Source organism: Boleophthalmus pectinirostris, unplaced genomic scaffold (genome assembly GCF_026225935.1).
Source record: "Boleophthalmus pectinirostris isolate CB_2022bp ecotype Guang Dong unplaced genomic scaffold, ASM2622593v1 HiC_scaffold_23, whole genome shotgun sequence".
Classification (NCBI taxonomy): domain Eukaryota; kingdom Metazoa; phylum Chordata; class Actinopteri; order Gobiiformes; family Gobiidae; genus Boleophthalmus; species Boleophthalmus pectinirostris.
This window is the reverse complement of record NW_026571207.1, coordinates 23,991,177-24,013,443: the sequence shown is the minus strand read 5'-3', so window position 1 is coordinate 24,013,443 and position 22,267 is coordinate 23,991,177. Positions and strand designations below refer to the sequence as shown.

The window sequence follows — 22,267 nt, the reverse complement described above, 5'->3', positions numbered from 1 at the left end:
CCAGCATAGTGACCACCCATCCCTTTGAGCTTGTTTCAATAGATTTCTTACATTTAGAGCCAAGTAAAGGGGGCTATGAATACATATTAGTAGTTATGGATCATTTTACCAGGTTCGCACAAGCCTATGCATGTACAAACAAGTCAGCCAAGACAGCAGCTGATAAGATTTTTGGAGATTATGTTCTCAAGTTTGGGTTTCCTAGTAAGCTGCACCACGATCAAGGCAGGGAGTTTGAGAACAAGCTGTTCTACAAACTCAAAGAATACTGTGACATTCAGGGTTCACACACAACGCCATATCACCCGGCGGGAAATGGCCAGGTAGAAAGATTTAATCGAACATTGCTCTCCATGCTAAGAAACTTGCCTGAAAAAGCTAAAGCTGACTGGAAAAGCTCCCTGGACAAAGTGGTCCATGCGTACAATTGTACACGTCATGAGGCAACTGGTTTTTCCCCTTATTATCTGCTCTTTGGTAGGAGCCCAAGACTTCCTATTGACATCGTGTTTGGCCTGACCCCTGGTGGTGACAATGAGGAAAGCACATCCCACAGTGAGTACGCTGACAGGTGGCGAAAGCGGATGTTAGAAGCTTACAAGATAGCCTCAAGATGTGACGCTAAAGGACAGACTAGAGCAAAGAACTATTATGACAGAAAAACTTATGGTGCAGAGCTACAACCAGGGAGCAGGGTGCTAGTGCGCAACTTCTCTCAGCGAGGAGGTCCAGGGAAACTCAGGTCCTATTGGGAAGAGAACATTCATCTTGTAGTTGAAAGGAAACCTGACACCCCTGTTTATGTGATCAAACCTGAGAGAGGCCCAGGAAAGGCACGTATCATTCACAGGAACTTGTTGCTGCCCTGCGACTATCTGCCTATTGATGAGAATGCCATGTTAAAACCCCTGAAACGCTCAAAGAAGAAGAGAAGTGTAAGAGAAGCTGAGAATCAGAGCTCAGGCACAGAAGATTCTGACAGTGACGCTGAGTGGCAAGTCACCATCTCAAAGCCATTAGAGCATCCCACCCAAATCAGAAGTCAATTGAGAGTGAGCGCAGAGGAGTTCCATCCACAACCAACCCCTAGACACCGAGACACGAGCATCAGAGAGGAACTTCCCAGACAGAACACTGGGGGTGCACCAGACCATCAGCTGAGCGGGGATGAAAACACACAAGTCGAGCTGGAGGAGTTGGTGAATGAAGAGGCTGATGATGGTCCCACAGCAGACAAGAGTTCAGCAGCATCATCTGATGAAGCAGATGAACCAGCCACTCTGAGACAGTATCCTTTCAGACACAGAAAGCCACCTCAGACACTTACTTATAACACACTAGGTCAGCCTTCTCTCACACATAGAAGAACTTAGGAATAGTATTTAATCAGTTTATTGGTTAACTTGTTCTACACTGGGTTCAGTAAAATGTTTCACCGTATGCACTTTGACCATAAATTGGCAGCTTTTATAATTTGAGACAAAGCACAGTTTGAGTATACACATACAAGCAGATAACATATATTTGGGTAACAGCCTATTAAAAGCTTGTACAAGAGTCATAGGCAAGAGTCTTAAGATGTGTCATCTTTCAGTGAAGGTATTTTGCCTGTAAAACAGAGCATATATGTAGACATCACCTGGCCAGTGGTGTCTGCCCGCAGACATGGTGAAAGAGGGAGATATGCCATGTGATGAACTGTTGATGGACGTGTGATACCTTCCCAACTGACTCCCATTCTTGTGATCTGGCTCTGGAGTTGAAGACCTGTATTTATGGACTGTGTAATGTCGGGACGCCATTAATTTTGCAGGGGAGAGTGTGGGACCAATAGTATTAAGCAGGCACTGTAATGGTAATGAAGTAGAAAGCACCACCCACCTCATTTTATTTTTTAAATTATTTTATACCAAATTTGTACAAAGGAAATTGTATTTTTTTATATTTCATGGACACAAGAAATGGATACGATTGTAGACAGGAGATATGCTGGGGATACACGCAGGCAGGGGAAGGCAACTCGGGGGGGGGCCTCGCGGGTCCTAATTGTAAAGTGTGCCTTGACATGAATAGCGTGATCATAAATGTGTCTCTTGTGTTTCAGGTGAGAAACGTCACTTTAAGTGAATATTTCTTTTGATAAACAAACGTTTTTAAGTTAGATGCGTCCTGTAAGGTGTGACCTAATTGTAAAGTGTGCCTTGACATGAATAGCGTGATCATAAATGTGTCTCTTGTGTTTCAGTGCATACGGCATTAAATGGAAGTAAATACACACTCTCTGAAGCCTCTTTATCCGACCACAGAAGCTTATAAAAAGGAAGATGTTATGTCTTTTAAAAATATAATAATTTCATAAGATTGCAAAACTGAAAGCAGAGAGAAAAAGTTTTAGGTATAATGTGACTTGGAGATCAATTCCTTACCTCAGGAGAGACATCACAATCTCCAAAACATCAGAGAAGTCAGTGGGGCTTTTCCTCAGTGTCTGATCTGCAGGCAGTGTGTTGTCATTGTAGGACGAGACAAACTTAAAGTCACTTGTCCTGGATCCAGTTGTCATGTATCCATCATAGTTGTAAGTGCTGCGTAAAGTTCCTGTGCCGTCAACATCTGCATAATTAGGAGGCAGATAACCACTGGGGATTGCAACTGCTCCATCAAACAACAGTCTGGGCTTCCTCCTGCGACAGAACCTCACACCCAGGACAATAATAATGAAGGTGAGGAAAAATGTGGACACTGACACCAGTGCAATGATCAGATAGGATGTCAGCTTTGAGTCCCTCTCATCATAAGAAATGTCCTTGAGTTCAGGCACTTCAGCCAAGTTATCAGAGATCAGTAAATACATGGAGCAGGTGGCAGAGAGAGGAGGCTGTCCGTTATCCTTCACTGCCACAATAAGGTTCTGTTTCATGCTGTCAGACTCAGAGATGTCCCGCTGGCTCCTGATCTCTCCACTGTGGAGACCAATAGTAAAAAGTCCAGGATCAGTGGATTTGACGATGTGATAGGACAGCCAGGCGTTCTGTCCAGAGTCTGCGTCCACTGCTATCACTTTGGACACCAGAGAGCCTGCATGTGCAGCTTTAGGGACCAGTTCAGTCATGAAGGAGTTCCCCTCCGGGGTGGGGTACAGTATTTGAGGAGAGTTGTCGTTCACATCAGATATAAACACAGTGACTGTCACGTTGCTGCTGAGTGGAGGAGAGCCATTGTCTCTGGCCATCACATGGACTTTAAAACTCCTGAAGTGTTCATAATCAAAAGCCCTCACAGCATGGATCACCCCTGTGTCTCCATTAACAGAGACATAGGAGGACACTGGGGCCCCATTCACCTCACCAGGTAACAGAGAATAAACCACTGTCCCGTTTTGTCTCCAGTCTGGGTCTCGAGCGGCAACAGAACATAAAGTGGAGCCAGGTTTGTTGTTTTCAGTCACATGTGCGCTGTAGGACTGCTCCTCAAACACAGGAGGGTTGTCATTGATGTCAGCTACAGTTAAGTGGACAGTTTTAGAGGAGGACAGAGGGGGAGAGCCCTCGTCAGTGGCACTGATTGTAATGTTGTAATCAGACACTAGCTCACGGTCCAGCTGTTCTGTGGTCACTAGAGAATAATAGTTTTTAATGGAAGGTACTAACTTGAAAGGGACCCCAGTCTGAAGGGAGCAGCGGACCTGTCTGTTGTTCTCTGAGTCTCTGTCCTGTACATTAATGATGCCCACCTCTGTACCAGGAGACACATTCTCAGGGATCTGATTTGTCAGGGAGTTTAAGATCATGACAGGAGCATTGTCATTAACATCAGTGATTTCAACCATTAATGTAGAATAAGAGACCAGCCCTAATCCATCTTTTGCACTAATATGCAATTCATATGAAGTCGTTTTTTCATAATCAATTTTGCCTGATACAATCACGTCTCCTGTTTTTGAATTTATTGAAAAAACATCACTGTTTTCATCAGACACGTGGTCAAATACATACGTGATGTCGCTATGTATTCCCTCGTCCGCATCAGTAGCAGTGACTGTAATAACCAGTGTATCTGGAGGAGAGTTTTCTGGAAGACTCGCTTTATACACAGTCTGACTAAACACTGGTGCATTATCATTAGCGTCAAGAACAGTGACATGGATGACTACTGTGCCTGATCTCTGAGGAGAGCCGCCATCAAACGCAGTCAACACAAGTGTGATCTCGTTATTACTCTCTCTGTCTAATTCTTTGTCCAAAATTAACTCACAATATTTTCGTCCTGCAGAGTTTGGTTTATACATTAACTGAAAGTTGTCATTTTGCTGAAGGGTGTAGCCCTGCACTGCATTTTCTCCTATATCTCCGTCATGTGCTTCACCGACAACAAACTTCGTGCCTTTATCTGCTGATTCTCGAATTTCTAATTTAAGTGAGTCGTCGGTGAATTGCGGCGTGTTGTCGTTTATGTCCTGTACGCGGATATTAAAGCGATGCAGCTCCAAAGGGTTTTCCAGCACGAGCTCCTGTTTCAGAATACATGAAGTCTTCTTCGCACAAAGGCCCTCTCTGTCAATCCTCTCCTGAACAACCAGCTCTCCCGTGTTCAGGTTCACGCTGCAGTACTGGACTCCGTTGTCCTCGGAAACAACCCGCGCCCTGCGAGCGGACAACCTGCCCAAATCCAGTCCAATATCCTTCGCGATATTTCCGATCACGGATCCACGTTTCATTTCCTCTGGAACAGAATAACTGATGTCTCCATGACAAGGATCAAAAATGATAAAAACAAATGGCAAATACCACAGAAAATGTCGTTTGTTTGTGGCCATTATCTGGTTATAATCTTCTGCAGAATGTGTACGGGCTCATTTAATTCTTAAAATGGTGCATTGAAAGTACACCGTATTCTAAAAATGTGCGGATTCGTTACCACGACTGATAAAGGAGGGAGGAGAATGAACACGCTGCACCGTTCACTGGTAAATACTGACACCAAGAGTGTGTTTGAAGAACGACAAGTTTGTATTTATGTTCTCCCAGGTAAAAAGTGTAAATAACTTGTGACCAAGAATGAAGTATCAAAGTGAGAAGAATCTAGGATAGGATTAAATAAAAAGAAACGTTTTATTTTTTTTTGTTCATGTTCTATTGCGCTTTTACTTACTATTTCTTTAACAGTAATATTCTTCACTGGTCATTGTTGCCAAGGCCGGAAAATCAGGAAAGACCAAAAACTTAACAAAGACATATGAAAATTTTGTGCAAGACAAACACTAGCACATACACCTATTCTATCAAAATCAAGTAGAATGAGAGTTGTGAGGTTGATTTAACAATAACAAATGAGCAAAAGACTATGGGTGATCGTTAGGACTCAAAATTGATATTACATTTTAAAATAAGTATCAGCACCATGGACAGAGAAATAAAAATCTAACAAAGATCATATTTCCTGAAGTAAAATCAGACCACTTATTTTCACTCCATGAACTAAAATATTGCAGGGTTCTGGCTATACACAGAAGTCTAAAATATGACCACTACAAAGTAATGAATTTGTTCTCCTATAAAATGACTCATGCACATAACTCTTGTGAGACTTTCACAACAGTCGTCCACTGCATCACATCTTACTCTATGTAAAAGCCATAACCTATATAAATGAACATTGTGTTTCTTTATTAAGGATCTGAACATCTCTTACAAACGTCCACCTAATTTGGGTTTGATTTTATATTTATCAGGCTCTATTTGTTACAGAGGAAGACATTTTAGCTGAATATATGACTTCTCTCTCCGTTCTTTCCTCTCACAGTGGAGATAATTGCAGTGTCACAGTCCTGAGCTCTGGAGTCAGGAGTCGACACTAAAGCTTCTACTGAATCACAAATGTTAGTGTTATGTTAAATAATATTACATGTTATAAAGCCCTTGCAGAAGAAGTGTCAGCAGAAATATCTGAACAGTAAACACGCCCATGTCTCTCTCTGGTCTCACAGTGGAATCTTCTGAGACTGAAGTTCCAGATTCTGAGATAAACCAACTCAGCGCTCAAACTTCTGTCACTGCAAGTAACAACAAGTAAAAAAAAAATTATTGCTGAATTCATAATGTGTTCCTATTAATGGTGTGACATGTTTTGAATGCAATTATTAATAAAAATGCTTTATCCTTTTTTAAATATGTTTTCATACATAAAGCTATGGTTGAAATTATAAGCACATAAACCATACACTAAGTAGAATTAACCCAGCAGAGAAGTAAAATACAACACAGAATTGAGTAGAAAAAAAAAAAAAAAAGTTGGGTTAAACTAATGAACTGCTAGATCAAAATAACCCAAAAGTGACCCAGTGCTGAGTTATTATTTTTCACAGGTTGGGTTATTTTTTAACTCAGCATCTTTTAGTGTGATAAATTACTTCCTATTAATTCTTTTTATATCAACCACCAGAATAACATAATCCAAAAAACAAAACAAAAACAAAACAAACAAAAAAAACATTCCTTTACTTAAATTGATATTGTGAAATGCCTCGCCTTAATAGTTAGTTTGGGAAATGACAACTAGTGATTATTAAATACTCATTCAAACCTTAGGAAAGACATCACAATCCCCAAACATAAAAAAGTCACTTGGGCTTTTTCTCAGTGTCTGATCTGAAATGGCAGTTTATATATTTATAATATAGGATCATATTGAAAGAGAAAAGAGGACATTTAAAAGGTAAACAGTGGAGCTTTCATATTCAGAGCTAAAATCAGCCCAAACAACATGCACATTTTTTAAGATATTCATTGCAGTTAATATCATTATAATTGATTTTCATGAGTGCCCAGGCGGACACCTCATCATCCCCATAGTTTAAGGGATTAAATAACATTTACACTCAAGTGAAGATATCTCCATAAAATCACATCTTTGTTCCATGTTATTTGTGTTAGAAAGAGAACTCTCCAAACTAATCAAACTGTACACAAACACATAAGCCAGCGATCCTCAACACAACTCCTCAGCCCTCAGAAAGAAAAAACACAACCATCACTGAGGACATCTTATTGTGAAAAGTTAGTTCTCAATGACGTAACAAAATTTAATAAGATCAAGAGATGGAACACTGAATTATTGCCTCGACTATGAAAAAAAAAAAAAAAAAAAAACAAAACATATATGTTTTGAAGTCTTTTAAATGATTAAATTATGTCTAAAATGTATGAAAACATGTGAAAATCATGCCAGAAGTGAAGATTTATGTGATCATTTCCCAACCAATGAACAAAAAAAAATATATAAGCAGATTTTTGTAAAATGAGAAAATTAATTACGTATTAATCAATGAGAGAGAGTCTAAGCATGTATAAAATTTGACACTGTAGAAAAGTAATAATCAAAAAAACATATCAGTGAATTCTTTGTCAGTTTGTGCCTACCTCAGGAGAGACATCACAATCTCCAAAAACATCAGAGAAGTCAGTGGGGCTTTTCCTCAGTGTCTGATCTGCAGGCAGTGTGTTGTCATTGTAGGACGAGACAAACTTAAAGTCACTTGTCCTGGATCCAGTTGTCATGTATCCATCATAGTTGTAAGTGCTGCGTAAAGTTCCTGTGCCGTCAACATCTGCATAATTAGGAGGCAGATAACCACTGGGGATTGCAACTGCTCCATCAAACAACAGTCTGGGCTTCCTCCTGCGACAGAACCTCACACCCAGGACAATAATAATGAAGGTGAGGAAAAATGTGGACACTGACACCAGTGCAATGATCAGATAGGATGTCAGCTTTGAGTCCCTCTCATCATAAGAAATGTCCTTGAGTTCAGGCACTTCAGCCAAGTTATCAGAGATCAGTAAATACATGGAGCAGGTGGCAGAGAGAGGAGGCTGTCCGTTATCCTTCACTGCCACAATAAGGTTCTGTTTCATGCTGTCAGACTCAGAGATGTCCCGCTGGCTCCTGATCTCTCCACTGTGGAGACCAATAGTAAAAAGTCCAGGATCAGTGGATTTGACGATGTGATAGGACAGCCAGGCGTTCTGTCCAGAGTCTGCGTCCACTGCTATCACTTTGGACACCAGAGAGCCTGCATGTGCAGCTTTAGGGACCAGTTCAGTCATGAAGGAGTTCCCCTCCGGGGTGGGGTACAGTATTTGAGGAGAGTTGTCGTTCACATCAGATATAAACACAGTGACTGTCACGTTGCTGCTGAGTGGAGGAGAGCCATTGTCTCTGGCCATCACATGGACTTTAAAACTCCTGAAGTGTTCATAATCAAAAGCCCTCACAGCATGGATCACCCCTGTGTCTCCATTAACAGAGACATAGGAGGACACTGGGGCCCCATTCACCTCACCAGGTAACAGAGAATAAACCACTGTCCCGTTTTGTCTCCAGTCTGGGTCTCGAGCAGCAACAGAACATAAAGTGGAGCCAGGTTTGTTGTTTTCAGTCACATGTGCGCTGTAGGACTGCTCCTCAAACACAGGAGGGTTGTCATTGATGTCAGCTACAGTTAAGTGGACAGTTTTAGAGGAGGACAGAGGGGGAGAGCCCTCGTCAGTGGCACTGATTGTAATGTTGTAATCAGACACTAGCTCACGGTCCAGCTGTTCTGTGGTCACTAGAGAATAATAGTTTTTAATGGAAGGTACTAACTTGAAAGGGACCCCAGTCTGAAGGGAGCAGCGGACCTGTCTGTTGTTCTCTGAGTCTCTGTCCTGTACATTAATGATGCCCACCTCTGTACCAGGAGGGGTATTTTCTGCTATTGTATCTGACAGGGATTTTTAAACTCACAACAGGAGCATTGTCATTGACATCAGTGACAGATATTTCCACCATGGCATAAGTTGACAATCCTAATCCATCTTTTGCTTTAACACGTATTTCAAAGGTGGCAGTGTTTTCATGATCAATGTTGCCAATAACTCTTATTTCTCCTGTTTTTGAATTTATACTAAAAGCCTTTTTCACATCTTCAGCAACGTGTCCAAAATCATAACTCACATCACCGTTGACGCCTTCATCTGCATCAGTCGCACTAACAGTAAGCACTACAGTATCTAGAGGGGAGTTTTCAGGCAGACTGGCTTTATACACGGCCTGGCTGAACACAGGCGCGTTATCATTAGCGTCCAGTACAGTGACGTGTATGGCTACGGTCCCTGATCTCTGTGGAGACCCGCCATCAAAAGCTGTCAAAATCAAATCAATTTCATGTTGTTTTTCACGATCTAATTCTTTATCAAGAACCAGCTCAATGATATTTCCAGTTACCACTAAAACAAAATGATCATTTTGTTTAAACTGTATTGTTGGATTGAATTCTGCCCCACATCCGCATCGTGCGCCTCCTCTATCACAAAGCGAGCACCCCTGACTGTAGTTTCCCTTATTTCAAGCTCAACAATTTTCTCATTGAATTGTGGTGGATTGTCATTAATATCTTGTATGTGTAGGTGTATACGACGAAGCTCAAGCGGATTCTCTAACACTAGTTCTTGCTTCAGGACACAGGACGATCTTTTCGCACAAAGCCCTTCTCGGTCAATTCTACCTGCGACAAACAGTTCTCCATTTTTCAAGTTCAGTTCACAATAGCGTTCGTCTGAGCCCTCGGTGTCAACACGGGCTCTCCTTTGGCTTAATGCACCTCTCTCCAGACCCAGATCCTTCACTATATTTCCGATTACCGCTCCTTTTTTCATCTCCTCGGGAAGCGTGTAGCTCAAGTCTCCCTGCGTCAAATCCAGCCAGTGAAGAAACACGAACAATCCCAGTAGCGGAAACAACGACATTTTTAAATCCACCATGGAGTGTTTCTCGTCACACTGTTATGAGAAGTAAAACCCGTGTGCAATCAAAGAATAAACGACCTATTCTTTGTAAGAGCTAAACTACATACGGGACTGTGGATGAACGCCTGTGCTCAACAAGACTTTGACTGGTATAGAGCGACACCAAGAGGTAAATGAAAGTAAGAAAGAAAACAGTAATACAATAATTAGCCCATCAAAATATTTTCACATGTTCTACGTCCAACAGACCTACGTTCCCCTCCGTGAAATATTGTATTATTTTTCATTGCAGTAAACGAGTGGAAATTATTCAGAAACAGTTGAGGGCAAAGAAACAGTAACTGAATGATGCGCCAAAAGGTCTATTCTAAAGAGGCCAAAGTCACACCGTTTACTTCTACAGCTGATATGCACAAAAGTTCACATTAGGTTTACAAGAAGTTTGAAACTCCTCAAACATTTTTGAATAATAAAAAATAATTCAAAAATGACATTGAAATGTATGGAGTAAAGTTAAAATAACTGCTGTGGGAGTTACAGATATTACCTCTATGTTGCTTTATTATGATTTCATCAAAATCATGAAAAGATAATGAAGTATGTAGAATTACAAGAGAAGTAAAAGAAAAGCTAAGATAACACTTTATCTTTGGAACAGGAGTCATTTTAAATCAGTGTCTTTCAACAGTCAAACTGACCTTATAGTTTGTGTTAAAATATGTTGAAAGAAAAACACTAGAAAATAAAAAGATAAAATAAAAAAAATAAAAATTGGTGTTTGAAACAGACCAATCACAATGAGACATTCAGGGTGCATTCACACTCGCACTATCATCCACATGAAATTGGGACTAAAGCAGGACTACACCTGAAACTTAACCTGGGTTGAATCAGGACTAAACCAGGACAATATGAACAGGACCAAAGCAAGTGAACATCAGGGCCAGGCTTGAGTCAGTTCAACACCAACAGATATGTGAGTGCAGCCTTTGAGAAATCAGCCTCATGTGTGATGTGATTAATTGCAATAAAAACAAAACATTAACTATGTCATTATAATTATCAAAAAAAAAAAAAAAAAAAAAAAAAAAAAAAAAAAAAACAGGCCTAATCCCCGTTTAAATTGGGTACAACTAAAAAAAAATCCTCTTGTTGGTAACTATTTCATACCTGCAAAATACAAATTCCTGTATTAATCTAACTAACAAACTTGTACATTTATATGTTTGATTGAAATAATACTTTGAGAAACTATATATATAAATCTCAGTATTGGACAGACATGGTTCATTTTATATATGAAAACAAAAATAATTTTGTGACTGACATTTTAGTTTAACAGGTTGCAAACAATTTCACAGGAAGATTTCAGTTACTGCTTTTTGTAAGCTGTAAACAAGCTTATAAAAAGGAAGATGTAATGTCTTTTAAAAAAAAAATAAAATTCATAAGATTGCAAAACTGAAAGCAGAGAGAAAAAGTTTTAGGTATAATGTGACTTGGAGATCAATTCCTTACCTCAGGAGAGACATCACAATCTCCAAAAACATCAGAGAAGTCAGTGGGGCTTTTCCTCAGTGTCTGATCTGCAGGCAGTGTGTTGTCATTGTAGGACGAGACAAACTTAAAGTCACTTGTCCTGGATCCAGTTGTCATGTATCCATCATAGTTGTAAGTGCTGCGTAAAGTTCCTGTGCCGTCAACATCTGCATAATTAGGAGGCAGATAACCACTGGGGATTGCAACTGCTCCATCAAACAACAGTCTGGGCTTCCTCCTGCGACAGAACCTCACACCCAGGACAATAATAATGAAGGTGAGGAAAAATGTGGACACTGACACCAGTGCAATGATCAGATAGGATGTCAGCTTTGAGTCCCTCTCATCATAAGAAATGTCCTTGAGTTCAGGCACTTCAGCCAAGTTATCAGAGATCAGTAAATACATGGAGCAGGTGGCAGAGAGAGGAGGCTGTCCGTTATCCTTCACTGCCACAATAAGGTTCTGTTTCATGCTGTCAGACTCAGAGATGTCCCGCTGGCTCCTGATCTCTCCACTGTGGAGACCAATAGTAAAAAGTCCAGGATCAGTGGATTTGACGATGTGATAGGACAGCCAGGCGTTCTGTCCAGAGTCTGCGTCCACTGCTATCACTTTGGACACCAGAGAGCCTGCATGTGCAGCTTTAGGGACCAGTTCAGTCATGAAGGAGTTCCCCTCCGGGGTGGGGTACAGTATTTGAGGAGAGTTGTCGTTCACATCAGATATAAACACAGTGACTGTCACGTTGCTGCTGAGTGGAGGAGAGCCATTGTCTCTGGCCATCACATGGACTTTAAAACTCCTGAAGTGTTCATAATCAAAAGCCCTCACAGCATGGATCACCCCTGTGTCTCCATTAACAGAGACATAGGAGGACACTGGGGCCCCATTCACCTCACCAGGTAACAGAGAATAAACCACTGTCCCGTTTTGTCTCCAGTCTGGGTCTCGAGCGGCAACAGAACATAAAGTGGAGCCAGGTTTGTTGTTTTCAGTCACATGTGCGCTGTAGGACTGCTCCTCAAACACAGGAGGGTTGTCATTGATGTCAGCTACAGTTAAGTGGACAGTTTTAGAGGAGGACAGAGGGGGAGAGCCCTCGTCAGTGGCACTGATTGTAATGTTGTAATCAGACACTAGCTCACGGTCCAGCTGTTCTGTGGTCACTAGAGAATAATAGTTTTTAATGGAAGGTACTAACTTGAAAGGGACCCCAGTCTGAAGGGAGCAGCGGACCTGTCTGTTGTTCTCTGAGTCTCTGTCCTGTACATTAATGATGCCCACCTCTGTACCAGGAGACACATTCTCAGGGATCTGATTGGACAGTGATTGCAGAAATATAACAGGAGCATTGTCATTTATGTCTAAAATTTCAACAAATAAAGTTGCATAAGAAGCCAGTCCAAGTCCATCTTTTGCACTAATTTGAATTTCATATGATGATTCTTCTTCATAATCCAAAGACTGAGCAACTCTAACCTCCCCAGTGGAGGGATTTCAAAGTAAAAATACTTTTATCGTCATCCGAAGGATGATCAAATCCATACGTTATTTGACCGTTTATTCCCTCGTCTGCATCAGTAGCAGTGACTGTAATAACCAGTGTATCTGGAGGAGAGTTTTCTGGAAGACTCGCTTTATACACAGTCTGACTAAACACTGGCGCATTATCATTAGCGTCAAGAACAGTGACATGGATGACTACTGTGCCTGATCTCTGAGGAGAGCCGCCATCAAACGCAGTCAACACAAGTGTGATCTCGTTATTTTCCTCTCTGTCTAACTCCTTGTCCAAAACTAATTCACTATACTTTCGGCCATTGCTCTTTGTTTTTACGTCCAGTGCAAAGTGTTTGTTGTCTTGCAGGGTGTAACCCTGAACACTATTTTCCCCAATGTCTCCATCGTAAGCTTCATCTAATGGATATCGTGCTCCCTTATCAGCCAATTCACGGATCTCAAAATTAAGCGTGTCCTCTTTAAACTGTGGTGCGTTGTCGTTTATGTCCTGTACGCGGATATTAAAGCGATGCAGCTCCAAAGGGTTTTCCAGCACGAGCTCCTGTTTCAGAATACATGAAGTCTTCTTCGCACAAAGGCCCTCTCTGTCAATCCTCTCCTGAACAACCAGCTCTCCCGTGTTCAGGTTCACGCTGCAGTACTGGACTCTTTTGTCCTCGGAGTCCACGCGCGCCCTGCGAGCGGACAACCTGCCCAAATCCAGTCCAATATCCTTCGCGATATTTCCGATCACGGATCCACGTTTCATTTCCTCTGGAACAGAATAACTGATGTCTCCATGGCAAAGATAAAAAGTGAAAAATATAAACGCCAAATACACCAGAAAACTGCGCCTTTTGCTGCCCATTATTTATCCCTTGTTAACTGGGTTTATAATCTTTAGTGCGCGTTAATTTAAACCTAAAAACGGTGCATTGAAAGCTCACCGTTCTGTAAAAATATGCTGATTCTTTACACAACGTGATAAAGAAGGGAGGAGAATGAACACGCTGCACCGTTCACTGGTAAATACTGACACCAAGAGTGTGTTTTGAGGAACGACAAGTCTGTATTTATGTTCTGCCAAGCAAAAACATATTAAAACGGCGTGAATCAATATCAGAGTGCAACAATGGGGAGAAGTCGAATCTAGGGTTTTAATAAAAGTCCATAAAAATAGCAGTTTTAATGTTATTGCAGCATTGCAATGTTTTCATTCTTTCTTTCCGTTATTATTATTATTATTGTGTTATTTTGCTTATTGTTGTTAAGGCTGCACAACTGAGAGACTTAACAACGAAATATTGGTATTTTATACAAGACAACAACCAGCTTATACACCCATTCAGTTAAGAATAAAGTTCCATGCGAGTTGAGAGCTGTTTTAACAATAAAACAACAAATAAAAGAGAACAGAGTGATACATGTAAATCTAAATTAGTATTACATTTTAGAATACATATCAGCACCATGGACAGAGAAATAAAACATGGCAAACATACAGATGTTTCTGATCATAACATCAGATCACTTATATTTTATTCTAACTTTAGAATCAAATCACATTTCTTTACCTTATGAAACATTCATATTTTAAGAAGTCACGCACTAGGAGTTAGCTTTGGAAATTACCACTAGTGATTACATGCTCAGTCATACCTCAGGAGAGATATTATAAAAGAAATGTCAGCTGAGCTTTTTCTCAGCGTCTGCGCTGCATTGACAGTTTTTGTTTTCATGATATAGGGTCATATTGGAAGAAAAGAGGATTGAAAATGAGTCTGCATATTTGGTAAATGAGGTCAAAATTATTTGTAGGAATTTAAAAAAGTGTAAAATTAACCATTTTAAACTGTCAATTAAAAAAAAAAGGATATAATGCATTTTATAGGAGTCAGAAATGCTGCTTTTATATTCAGAGTTAAAATTTGCTTGAAAAAAAAAAAGTTAGATAAATGCAGATAGTATCATTATAAATAGATTTCATGAGTGCCCAGGGGGACACCTCATGATCCCCAAATGTTTTGCTTATGTTGCATCCACACACAAGTGAAGGTATCTCCTGAATCACATCTTTATTTACAGTTAATTTTGTTAAAAATAAAACTCTCCAAAGAAATCAAACTATAAACAAACACATAAACCATCATTCCTCAAGACAACTCCTCAACCCTCAGAAAGGAAAACCACAACCATCAGGACGTCTCTCATTCAGTATTCTTTCTATTCTTCAATTTGATAAACACTACAGACTACAGACTACACAGTACTACGACTATTTCTAAGACTTGTGTTAAAGCAATGAATCATTTCAGGAGGTGAAGACATAATGACCACAATCTTAAATCTACACTCTTCAGTACCATAGACAGAGCAAATGAGAATCCAAGAGAAAACCATGCTACAAGTGATGGAGATTTAAGCCATAATTTCCAAGGGAAATGCTATGTCTTGGAGTTTACACAAAAGATTCTATGGTTAAAATAAAGTAAAAAATAAAAAAATTTAAAAATTATATATATATATATATATATATATATATATTTATATAATAATATTAATTACCCACACGGTAAGTACATTTAAGTAAGTGCATTTAAACCTATATATCCAACACTGGGTCCTGATGTTGGTTGACTGCAACAACATTAAATACACAATTCAGAGCACATATTCCAAAACAGTGTAAAGTGCCAGTGTTGCTCCACAATGAGTTTATTACTGCAAGCACAAGTACAAGGCTTTAACTTACATTCAAGCTACCGTCACTTCTTAATAAAAAGCTTAGAGTTGCCTCTTCTGCAAGAATGTCTAACCACAATGTGTGTAGAATATATTGGATTCCTTCTAACAAGTCGTAACAATTAAAATTGTTGTAACAATTAACAGACATTAAGAAAGATAATAATACAAATCTTGATATAAAAATGATCGGTTGATGAATTCCGAAACATTGTCAAACCCTAAAGGTCTGTTTGGACAGAAAAAATATAAAATTGCAAATACAATACAGTATTGATATTGTTTACTCATGTATAAAATGTGACGATTAAAAGTAAGAATTACAGAAAAAATGCTTTTTTGCCTACCTCAGGAGAGACATCACAATCTCCAAAGACATCAGAGAAGTCAGTGGGGCTTTTCCTCAGTGTCTGATCTGCAGGCAGTGTGTTGTCATTGTAGGACGAGACAAACTTAAAGTCACTTGTCCTGGATCCAGTTGTCATGTATCCATCATAGTTGTAAGTGCTGCGTAAAGTTCCTGTGCCGTCAACATCTGCATAATTAGGAGGCAGATAACCACTGGGGATTGCAACTGCTCCATCAAACAACAGTCTGGGCTTCCTCCTGCGACAGAACCTCACACCCAGGACAATAATAATGAAGGTGAGGAAAAATGTGGACACTGACACCAGTGCAATGATCAGATAGGATGTCAGCTTTGAGTCCCTCTCATCATAAGAAATGTCCTTGAGTTCAGGCACTTCAGCCAAGTTATCAGAGATCAGTAAATACATGGAGCAGGTGGCAGAGAGAGGAGGCTGTCCGTTATCCTTCACTGCCACAATAAGGTTCTGTTTCATGCTGTCAGACTCAGAGATGTCCCGCTGGCTCCTGATCTCTCCACTGTGGAGACCAATAGTAAAAAGTCCAGGATCAGTGGATTTGACGATGTGATAGGACAGCCAGGCGTTCTGTCCAGAGTCTGCGTCCACTGCTATCACTTTGGACACCAGAGAGCCTGCATGTGCAGCTTTAGGGACCAGTTCAGTCATGAAGGAGTTCCCCTCCGGGGTGGGGTACAGTATTTGAGGAGAGTTGTCGTTCACATCAGATATAAACACAGTGACTGTCACGTTGCTGCTGAGTGGAGGAGAGCCATTGTCTCTGGCCATCACATGGACTTTAAAACTCCTGAAGTGTTCATAATCAAAAGCCCTCACAGCATGGATCACCCCTGTGTCTCCATTAACAGAGACATAGGAGGACACTGGGGCCCCATTCACCTCACCAGGTAACAGAGAATAAACCACTGTCCCGTTTTGTCTCCAGTCTGGGTCTCGAGCGGCAACAGAACATAAAGTGGAGCCAGGTTTGTTGTTTTCAGTCACATGTGCGCTGTAGGACTGCTCCTCAAACACAGGAGGGTTGTCATTGATGTCAGCTACAGTTAAGTGGACAGTTTTAGAGGAGGACAGAGGGGGAGAGCCCTCGTCAGTGGCACTGATTGTAATGTTGTAATCAGACACTAGCTCACGGTCCAGCTGTTCTGTGGTCACTAGAGAATAATAGTTTTTAATGGAAGGTACTAACTTGAAAGGGACCCCAGTCTGAAGGGAGCAGCGGACCTGTCTGTTGTTCTCTGAGTCTCTGTCCTGTACATTAATGATGCCCACCTCTGTACCAGGAGACACATTCTCAGGGATCTGATTGGACAGTGATTGCAGAAATATAACAGGAGCATTGTCATTTACATCTACAATTTCAACAAATAAAGTTGCATAAGAAGCCAGTCCAAGTCCATCTTTTGCACTAATTTGAATTTCATATGATGATTCTTCTTCATAATCTATAGATTTTGCAACTCTAACCTCCCCAGTGGACGGGTTCAACGTAAATATTTTATCGTCATCCGATGGGTGGTCAAAGCCATATATTATTTCACCGTTCACTCCCTCGTCAGCATCAGTAGCAGTGACTGTAATAACCAGTGTATCTGGAGGAGAGTTTTCTGGAAGACTCGCTTTATACACAGTCTGACTAAACACTGGCGCATTATCATTAGCGTCAAGAACAGTGACATGGATGACTACTGTGCCTGATCTCTGAGGAGAGCCGCCATCAAACGCAGTCAACACAAGTGTGATCTCGTTATTACTCTCTCTGTCTAATTTTTGGTCCAAAACTAATTCACTATACTTTCGGCCATTGCTCTTTGTTTTTAACGTTCCAGTGCAAAATGTTTGTTGTCTTGCAGGGTGTAAGTCTGAACACTATTTTCCCCAATGTCTCCATCGTAAGCTTCATCTAATGGATATCGTGCTCCCTTCTCAGTTGATTCACGGATCTCAAATTTAAGCGTGTTCCTCTTTAAATTGTGGTGCGTTGTCGTTTATGTCCTGTACGCGGATATTAAAGCGATGCAGCTCCAAAGGGTTTTCCAGCACGAGCTCCTGTTTCAGAATACATGAAGTCTTCTTCGCACAAAGGCCCTCTCTGTCAATCCTCTCCTGAACAACCAGCTCTCCCGTGTTCAGGTTCACGCTGCAGTACTGGACTCTTTTGTCCTCGGAGTCCACGCGCGCCCTGCGAGCGGACAACCTGCCCAAATCCAGTCCAATATCCTTCGCGATATTTCCGATCACGGATCCACGTTTCATCTCCTCTGGAATAGAATAACTGATGTCTCCATGGCAAAGATGAAAATCGAAAAAAATGAAGGCCAAATACCACAGAAAAATTTGCCTTTTCCCGTCCATTATTTTCCTTGTTAATAGCGGTTGTAATCTTTAGTTGAATATGTGCGTGCTCATTTAGTTCTTAAAATGATAAACTGAAAGCTGACCGTATTCTAAAAATGTCCGGATTCTTTCCACCATCTGAAAAATAAGGGAGGGGAATAAACACGCAGCACCGTTCACAGGTAAATACTGACACCAAGAGTGTGTTTGAAGAACGACAAGAAACTGAACAGAAAGAGAGATCATATTTCTGCAAGTCATCATATCACCTTTTTTAAAATCTAACTTTAGCCTCAAATGTATTACAGCTACAAGATCAACAAAACTAAATGTAGTCACTGATCATGTCTAATTTTACTCCACGAACTGATGCACAGCAAAACTCTGATAGCCTCACAATATATGGAAAGCCTTAAATAAAACCACCAAACCAAAAAGTAAAAGATAAAATATTGTGAATTTATGCTCTTACAAAAAGCAAATAATGAATGCATGTAAATCAATATATAAGACTGACTGAGTGAGTGAGTGAGTGAGTGAGTAAGTTGTCCACTGCAACACTTATTAGACTATGTAAAAGCCATGACATAAAGCGCTGTCTATTTCTACTTTTATATCAACTGTTAGAATTACACAAAAGAGAAAGAGAAAGCTATACATTAGACCTCATTCCTTTATCTTATTAGAAACTGAAATTGTGAAATACCTTGTAGTAAAATTTTGTTTTGGAAATTCCAACTATTGGCTAAAAGCTCAGTTATACCTCAGGAGAAACATTACAAACCCCAAACATGACAAAAGTCATTTTTTTCAGTGTCTGATCTGCATTGGCAGTTTTTGTATCAATGATATAGGATGGTATTAAAATAAAAGAGAAGCATTTAAAATAAGAATGTGGATATTTGATAAATGAGGTCAAAATTATTGGTGGGATAAAAAAAAAAAAAAAAAAACGTGTAAAGTTAAAGAATTTAAAAATTCAGTTAAAAGACATAATGCATTTTCTAGTGGATACCAGTGTTGCTTTCATATTCAGACCTAAAATCTCTTTGAAAAATACATATATGCACGTGTATATTTTAAACTAATTAATTCGAATTAGTTTAATTAGAATTCATTTTCCTGAGTACCCCAGGGGACAGGTCAAAATCCCCAAAGTTTAGGGGATTAAATAATATTCACACTCAAGTGAAGATACCTTCACAAAATCACACCTTTGTTTCCTGTTTTTTTTTTTTTTTCTTTGATAGAAATAAAACTCTCCAAAGTTACCAAACTATATACAAACATAGAAGCCAACATTCCTCAACAAAACTTCTCAATCCTCACCAAGGAAAACCACAACCATCACTGAGGACGTCCCCCATTCAGTTTTTTTTTTTTCTCTCTCTCTTCTTCAATTTGATGAATACTACACAATCAACTTAGTCCAAGAAATTAAGTCATTGTGAAAACAATACTTTTTAGAATATAAATGTTTGAAGCCTTTGAATTATGTTTAGGGTTATTGTGTTGAAGCAACGCACAAGTTAAGGAGGTGAAGATAAAATAACCTCAGTGTTCTCTTTACACTCTTCAGCACCATAGACAGAGCAAAAGAGTTTCCATGTGAAAACAATGCCACAAGTGAAGGAGATTTAAGTCATCATTTCCCATGTAAATGCCACATATTGTCATAAGGCTTCCAATAGATTATATGGTTGGAATAAATATATAATTTGATTAGAGTTTTAAAAATTGTAATAAAAAAATATGAATGACCCATACGGATGGATTAACTAAGGAGAGAAAGTGCATTTTAACCTACAACATATCCAGTACTGGGTCCTGATGGTGGATCGAATGAAACAACATTACTACTATATTAGTAAACAATTTCCAGATCATGTATTCTTAAACAGTGGAAAGTGCCAATGTTGTTCCAGAATGACTTTATTACTTGACGCACAACTACAAGGCACCCTTAATTCACATACAAACTATCTTCACGTGCTTAATAAAAAGCTCAGAGGGGCCTCCTCTGCTCAACTATATAGTCACAAAGTGAATACTGTATCCAATAATACTGTAAACAAGGATTCCTTCTAGCAACTTGCAACAATTAAAATTGTTGCATTGTCACGTTCTCATAATAAAGACTATAATAATAATAATAATAATAATAATAATAATAATAATAATAGTTAATGTATTCCTGTGCATTCCAAAGCATCGCAAAACCCAAAAGGTCCATCTGGATATAAATACTATAAAATCATAGCGACAAAACAGCACTGATATCGTTTAGGCATGTGTATGAAAAAGTAATAATCAAAGAAAAAAATAATAATGCTTTGTGCCTACCTCAGGAGAAACATCACAATCTCCAAAAACATCAGAGAAGTCAGTGGGGCTTTTCCTCAGTGTCTGATCTGCAGGCAGTGTGTTGTCATTGTAGGACGAGACAAACTTAAAGTCACTTGTCCTGGATCCAGTTGTCATGTATCCATCATAGTTGTAAGTGCTGCGTAAAGTTCCTGTGCCGTCAACATCTGCATAATTAGGAGGCAGATAACCACTGGGGATTGCAACTGCTCCATCAAACAACAGTCTGGGCTTCCTCCTGCGACAGAACCTCACACCCAGGACAATAATAATGAAGGTGAGGAAAAATGTGGACACTGACACCAGTGCAATGATCAGATAGGATGTCAGCTTTGAGTCCCTCTCATCATAAGAAATGTCCTTGAGTTCAGGCACTTCAGCCAAGTTATCAGAGATCAGTAAATACATGGAGCAGGTGGCAGAGAGAGGAGGCTGTCCGTTATCCTTCACTGCCACAATAAGGTTCTGTTTCATGCTGTCAGACTCAGAGATGTCCCGCTGGCTCCTGATCTCTCCACTGTGGAGACCAATAGTAAAAAGTCCAGGATCAGTGGATTTGACGATGTGATAGGACAGCCAGGCGTTCTGTCCAGAGTCTGCGTCCACTGCTATCACTTTGGACACCAGAGAGCCTGCATGTGCAGCTTTAGGGACCAGTTCAGTCATGAAGGAGTTCCCCTCCGGGGTGGGGTACAGTATTTGAGGAGAGTTGTCGTTCACATCAGATATAAACACAGTGACTGTCACGTTGCTGCTGAGTGGAGGAGAGCCATTGTCTCTGGCCATCACATGGACTTTAAAACTCCTGAAGTGTTCATAATCAAAAGCCCTCACAGCATGGATCACCCCTGTGTCTCCATTAACAGAGACATAGGAGGACACTGGGGCCCCATTCACCTCACCAGGTAACAGAGAATAAACCACTGTCCCGTTTTGTCTCCAGTCTGGGTCTCGAGCGGCAACAGAACATAAAGTGGAGCCAGGTTTGTTGTTTTCAGTCACATGTGCGCTGTAGGACTGCTCCTCAAACACAGGAGGGTTGTCATTGATGTCAGCTACAGTTAAGTGGACAGTTTTAGAGGAGGACAGAGGGGGAGAGCCCTCGTCAGTGGCACTGATTGTAATGTTGTAATCAGACACTAGCTCACGGTCCAGCTGTTCTGTGGTCACTAGAGAATAATAGTTTTTAATGGAAGGTACTAACTTGAAAGGGACCCCAGTCTGAAGGGAGCAGCGGACCTGTCTGTTGTTCTCTGAGTCTCTGTCCTGTACATTAATGATGCCCACCTCTGTACCAGGAGACACATTCTCAGGGATCTGATTGGACAATGACTTCAGTTTAATGATAGGAGCATTGTCATTTACATCAGTGATATCAATCATTAAAGTTGCATAGGAGACCAGCCCTAAACCATCTTTGGCACTGATTGGCATTTCATAGGAAGATGTTTTTTCATAGTCAATATAATTTTTCACCGTGACGTGTCCAGTTTTGGAATCAATGGAAAACGCATTACTGTCTTTATTTGACACATGATCATCAAACTGATAGGTAATTTCACTATTCAGACCCTCGTCCGCATCAGTAGCAGTGACTGTAATAACCAGTGTATC

At 40.2% G+C, this 22,267-nt stretch overlaps 2 protein-coding genes and 1 pseudogene across 2 annotated transcripts in view; all 3 read right to left on the bottom strand.

Annotated features, from left to right (window-relative positions):
• Positions 1–2,414: 2,414 nt before the first annotated feature.
• LOC110157788 (protocadherin Fat 2-like) lies at positions 2,415–13,695 on the bottom strand. Its single transcript, XM_055159056.1, is given in 7 exon segments — positions 2,415–2,455; positions 2,458–4,830; positions 7,436–8,761; positions 9,000–9,182; positions 9,545–9,818; positions 11,304–12,824; positions 12,826–13,695. Coding segments are annotated over 7 exon segments (6,588 nt in total).
• On the bottom strand, positions 7,404–9,800 carry LOC129410655 (protocadherin gamma-A11-like; annotated as a pseudogene).
• A 2,088-nt stretch (positions 13,696–15,783) lies between the features above and the next one.
• The window catches only part of LOC129410580 (protocadherin Fat 3-like), a 9,374-nt gene continuing 2,890 nt past the window's right edge, over positions 15,784–22,267 (bottom strand). Inside the window, 6 exon segments of the mRNA XM_055159055.1 lie at positions 15,784–15,798; positions 15,917–17,776; positions 17,779–17,910; positions 17,912–18,314; positions 18,394–18,427; positions 20,650–22,265. Of these exon segments, the coding sequence (XP_055015030.1) occupies positions 15,784–15,798; positions 15,917–17,776; positions 17,779–17,910; positions 17,912–18,314; positions 18,394–18,427; positions 20,650–22,265 (4,060 nt within the window).